The 5,784-nt window shown below is 42.1% G+C and overlaps 1 protein-coding gene across 2 annotated transcripts; it reads right to left on the bottom strand.

The window, feature by feature from the left end:
- Positions 1–444: 444 nt before the first annotated feature.
- On the bottom strand, positions 445–4,780 carry LOC122075765 (inorganic phosphate transporter 2-1, chloroplastic-like). 2 transcript variants are annotated; one of them, XM_042640917.1, is made up of 5 exons: positions 3,947–4,780; positions 3,693–3,821; positions 2,494–3,458; positions 1,791–1,982; positions 445–1,650 (listed from the first exon to the last, which is right to left on the bottom strand). In XM_042640917.1, exons 3-5 carry the CDS (start codon positions 3,232–3,234, stop codon positions 826–828), a joined length of 1,758 nt encoding a protein of 585 aa, XP_042496851.1. In that variant the 5' UTR covers positions 3,235–3,458; positions 3,693–3,821; positions 3,947–4,780; the 3' UTR covers positions 445–825. The 2 variants fall into 2 exon arrangements, with proteins under 2 accessions (XP_042496851.1, XP_042496852.1); XM_042640918.1 differs by having other exon boundaries at positions 3,693–4,780.
- Between the last annotated feature and the right edge of the window lie 1,004 nt (positions 4,781–5,784).

Here is a 5,784-nt window from a genome sequence, read left to right as displayed (position 1 = left end):
TAAGTTTTACAAGAATCTGACAAATGGTTTTGAAATTTCGTGTTCATAATGTACCTGGACACAGAGATCACAGATGGTATTTATCCTATATCCTTTGTGGCACAATACTTTGAAGAATAATTATTTCAACATTTCAGATTAGGTAACTGGAATTTAATGAATCCCATTTCGACTAACACAACTCCCAGAACCTACTGAGCTCATAGATCTCCCAATAAGTAGGTGTCCCATACTTCTACATCCAATTATAGAGAAATCTGCCACCGGGAGTGGCTGCACCAATTGGGTTATCTGTCACTGATTATGGAAAATGCAGTTTCTTAATGGTCTATATGATCTTTTAGGTGGTCGTTTAAACTGAAGCAGCGTACCATCTAGGTTGCAGTTGCTTACGAGAAAGAAAACCACCATCACACTTGGTAAATGAAAATGAAAGTTTGTTAAGAGAGAATGAAATAATAAATGGATTTCCTTCATTGGAAACTGTTTACTGAACATGTAATATTTTGAAGAAAGAAGAATCTGACAAAGAACCTTGCCTTCTTTAACCTCGAGATGTATACCATATGACTTGGATCCTTTTGTACAGAGAGGAGTACATTTATGGAACATACAAAGTTCGAATGAAAGGAAAGAGGAGTTTTAATTCACAGAGGAATGGAAAGCCTCATCTTTTGGAGTTTAAGAACTAGTGGCTACAGGTAATTCACTCATTTCTAGTCCCTCCCTACTCTTCCAGTGAGAAAAACAAACATTTTCCAGTGAGAGTTCTGCAATTAATATAATACATCAAGATGTCTTTCTTTTTCCTTTCAGAGGTACACCTCAAAGTATATATGATAAGATCCTGGTCAGGATCCATGTATATAAAACGGCAAAAAATGCACCAACTGGAATTGTGATGGCCCAAGAAGCCACAATCTCCCTCACAGTCTCTGCTCGCACACTGTTAAGACCCCTTGCAAAACCCACACCCATGACAGCTCCCACAAGAGTGTGGGTTGCAGAGATGGGCAGTCCCATCCTTGAGGCAAAGAGAACCACTGAAGCTGCTGCAAATTCAGCCGCAAATCCCCTTGTTGGTGTCAACTCTGTTATTTTCTTCCCAATCGTTGCTATCACCCTGTACCCCCACATCATCAGTCCTGCAACAATCCCAAACCCTCCCCATGCAAGAACATCAATTGGAATAATAATCTCAGTTCCACCGGCACTGCCCTGGAGAATAGATAATGCAGCAGCTAATGGACCTATTGCATTTGATACATCATTCCCCCCGTGGGCAAACGACATGAAGCAGGCTGACAGAACTTGCATGTAGCCAAAGACACCATAGACAATTTCCAGCTGAGTCCCCTTGGGGCCTGCAACATCAGAGAGGAATCCAAAATTCTTATTCTGGGAGGGTTCCTCTTTTGGCTCTGCTTGTGATGATTCAGACTTAAGGAGGAGGTGGCCAAGCTGTTTGTGGATAACCCTACTGACCAGGAGTGCACCTGCTGTTCCGCAGGCTAAGGCTTGCACCAGAGCCACAGGGAGGTTCTTGCTGAGGGGGAAAGCCACAAAGGAGATTCCAGTTACACCCACAAAGACAGCGATAGGTGCAGCTGCAGCAGCAGCCTGCCCTGGGTTTGGAGCACTGTAGACAAACTAGAAAAGGAAAGAATAGTAAGGGTTAGCATGCTAAATTCCATGTTTCATCAATTTCCCAAAAGTGGATAGGATCTGCTGTGGAATATAGAGCATTTGAGCTCTTGTGGTTTGAAGTCCTACACAGATAGACAGCATACCCTACGGATGCATTTGTAGACGAGGTATGACATTGCTGCTCCCATGATAGGGGAGATGACCCATGACGAAGCTACTCTAGCCAGTGAACTCCAGAATACAGCACCTACTCCCCCGTAGACTAGACCAAATCCAACCATTGCTCCTATTATACAATGTGTGGTGGAGACAGGACAACCAAAGTAGGATGCAACCTGGTCAAGCAAATCTGTCAATGGCATTGGACTGGAAACACAGAGAATCTAACAAAATATTTTTTGTTTAATAAATGCTGAAAACTCATAGTTATCGAAAATGTATGGAGCATTTATTAGTATCAACCATCCTTGAAATTTGCTCTTTTGTAGATGTGAAACAGGTCACTATTTAATATTTGATGTTCTTTGACATGTAAGATCTTGCAGCTGTATGAATTTCACTGTTAGTTGACTTAAAATTAACCAGAGACCATGTGTTCAATGAAATTGTGTTTTCAAAATTAGAAGTAACAATATCTAAGCTGGTGTCAGTAACCTGTGGCATTTCAGGGATTCTCGCTCATCCATGTCTCAGTTCCAAATAATGTTCTGCAAAGACTTCTAATGGAAATAACCTACAAGAGTTCCAGCTTTTTTATCTGATAGTTAATCTAACTAGCTTATGAATAATTTGGTTCCATTCTCTATTTCTAGAAGAAAGATAAATGTAGAGGATCACAGAATGGACCTGTAACCAGGTCCCAGCAGAAGCCAGAGAAGCAAGCAAACCCGCAAAGTGCAACGTATCCTTCCCCTGAAAGACATTCGCGACAAGGATTCCATACTGCATTGTGCCAGACACATGGGTCCCCAACAACAGTGCCCCAGAGAACTCCAAAACTGCTGCAGTCAGCATTGCCTGTCGAAGTGTTAGAGCACCCGAACCCACAGAAGTGCCCATGGCATTGGCAACATCATTAGCTCCAATGTTCCAGGCCATGTAAAACCCAAACAACAGTGTTGTATAAGAAAGCAATTTAATCTTCAATGCTAACCCGCGCCCCAAAGATGTCATGAGAAGTGGAAGACTCAGAGCAGCAAAGGCTATACAGATAGAAATTGCAGAAGCTGTGCTGGAGGAGATGTTGAAGGCCTTAGCCATACCAGGCAAGTGATCAGGTTTTGCATCATCATGGCTTTGTTTACCCAGAAATGCTTCTTCGTCACCCTCAGCTTCAGCAAAGGAAGATAAAATTGCAGAACGGAGGAAGAATTTGGAATTTTTAAGCCCTAATATGGGGAGTGAGGATTTGGGTAGTTGAGGTTTGAGGTTCATAGACTGTCTGGTGGAGAAGTAAGTTTGGTGAGAGATGAGGAATGGCGATCGGTGCCTTCGTGCTTGGAGCAAGTGAGAGTTGCGAAGTAGGACAGTGTCTCCTGTTATTAACCCATACTGTCTGGTGGAAGAGAGGTAAGCAGAGGGAGACATGTCTTAACTGTTAATAGGTGTTAAGAGAGACACAGAGTGATATGAGGAAGGTGGAAGTTAATATAAGAAGGGGAAGAAGAGAGGCAGAAATGGACATCTGTGAAAGAGAGAGATGAGCTTGTGGATTTGGATGACTTTTGGATTTTGGTCCAACTGATTCTGAAGGAGTGGTGGCTGAGTTTCTTCAGGAGCCTTTCCAGTTTCTACCCACTAATCCAGTCCACCTCCAAGACAAAAAAAAAAAAAAAAAAAAAAAAAAAAAAAACAGAAAATAGATATAACACACAGGAAGTATATCCAAACTGGTCTCATTAATGACCACGGCCTCTAATATCTTTATGGTTTTCTTCTTATTTTCTTGAGAAATATATGGTTGTGAACTTGTGATGGTGATCAAAATATTCTAAATGAAAAAGGAAAAAGAGAAAAAAGGAAAATTCTTTGCTTCGATGCCTTACAAGCTAAACTCATCCATCCGAATGGTTTTGGCAGGTCTGGAATGGCAGGGGCCACACAGCAGCCCCGAGTCCCCATCTTCCAAGTTATCCTCGGATTACCATTGAAGTCCATCTTCAACCTCTTCAAACCTGTGAATTGAATTGAAAACCCAACTGAGTGCAGAGAAAGTAATGGTTACAGAAGACAGAGTAGGGAAGACACTACATAACCATATTAAATCAATAATGAATGCCAATGATAAGAGGGTTCTTACATTGAGGGAGTCCACTACATTCAATCACCCAAGGATTTTTTATTCGGTTTTTTTTTTTTTTTTCCTCATCTATAATGAAGTGATTTCTTTTAGGCTCATAATAGACTGAATAGCTCGGAGATGACAAGGGCGGCAAGGACGACGATGAAGCCAAAGAGATAGTAGAAGAAGCGGCAACAACCACCACCATAGCGTCGAGGTTTGTGGAGATTGTAATTTTTGTAGCGAGCAAATCCTTAGATTTGAATGTGATTTTAGGCTACCGTCCCAGATATATACACTCTGCTATCAAAGGAGATTTTAGGCCACCGTCCTTAAACCCGTCTTCACAAGTCGTAGCATCGGCGCCATAGAGTAAAGCTTCTTACAATCCTGGTAGCAAACCTTAACATATGGACTGGATTTTTTTTTTCATTCAAGAGCTCCTTTATGCGTGAACCAATCTTTGTTGCAGTGTCTCTGATTAATTCGATCAATTGAGATAGGTCTACACTATGATTCTTATGTAGACTTCCCAGGGCTAGGAATCATCTCAATCGAATTAATCAAAGACAATGCAACAAAGATTGATTTACTCATTAAGGAGCGTTAGAATGGTTGAGCGAATCCTTCTCAACTGTTGGATTATAATTGTACACTTCGAGTGTAGAGCAAAAATTGGAAGATCAAGAATCGAAGACCAGCCAAATCCGCTCTGTCATTGCCTCGATTGAATTTGGCTCCGTTCACCTTTCCTTTTTTTTTCGTTTTTTTTTTAATCTGCCGCTCCACCGGGTTGTCAATAGTGGCTAAACTGACACATTTCTCTTCCAGGATTTTTTTTAGACAAATAAATAAATTTATACCCAAGGATAAAACGAAAATATAAGGGAAGAAAAAGTGGGGAGGAGAGGCTTAAACCAACAAGGAAAAGCCAACTCCAATGGAAATAAAGCAAAAAACGCAACAACTACAGCAACAAGCAATAGCAACAAACTAAAAATGCAACTACAAAAAAAAAGCCAGGAGGCACTGGAAGAAACACTAGAAAGAAAAAGGATAAAGGGGGGAGGGGGGGAGGTTGGGCATTAAGGGATTGGAAAAGGGCCGAGAATTAGGTCCCAAGAGGAGTGAATATGGGAGTTTCTACTGGAGGGAGGGATCGGGCGAGAACAAAGGAGTAAAGGGATTGCATTTTGAGCTGACATCAAAGAATATGGCTGACCAAATCCTATCCGGGGATCGGGATTTGAAATACCATCTTCGAGAGTTATACTCCATCCAAAGATGGTTAATAGTGGCAGAGAAAGCAAGTTTTCCAATGGTATCACAAATGGAGGAGCCCGCAAAGGTCATGTCAACATTCCTTATCAAAATGGAGAATCGACCTTGAAGATGGCTAGCAGCGGGCAAGAACAGTTTTTCATACCAAAAAGGAAAGGAGGCAAGAGAAGAAAATGTGAGGAATATCCCCATGGCCAAGGGGGGCAGATGCAACAGGAGGAATTGACAGGGATGTGACGAAAGAGGAGGAAAGACTGGTTAGGGAGGCAGTTAGAAAAGCATCGCCAAGTGGTATAGTTGTGGCGGGGGATGTGACCTTTGAACCAGATGAGGTTACGCCAAGGAAAGACAGTGCCAGAGGATCTCACAAAGAACCAAGTACAGGCTGAAGAAAATAACCCATTGGAAGAGGAAAGCTAAGTACAGATATCATCTCTCCCATGGTGACCAGGGGGGATGGGAGGAAGAGAGGCCCAGAGGTCCGCAAGAAGGGGGGTGAAACAGAGGGGGGTTCTAGCCCAAGGGATAGAGAATGGAAGAGACAAGGGAGGATTTGGGAAGACCAGAAGAATAGA

The sequence above is a fragment of the Macadamia integrifolia genome, chromosome 4, assembly GCF_013358625.1.
Source record: "Macadamia integrifolia cultivar HAES 741 chromosome 4, SCU_Mint_v3, whole genome shotgun sequence".
Classification (NCBI taxonomy): domain Eukaryota; kingdom Viridiplantae; phylum Streptophyta; class Magnoliopsida; order Proteales; family Proteaceae; genus Macadamia; species Macadamia integrifolia.
Note: the sequence above shows the minus strand (reverse complement) of the source record. Positions and strands in the feature narration are given on the sequence as shown.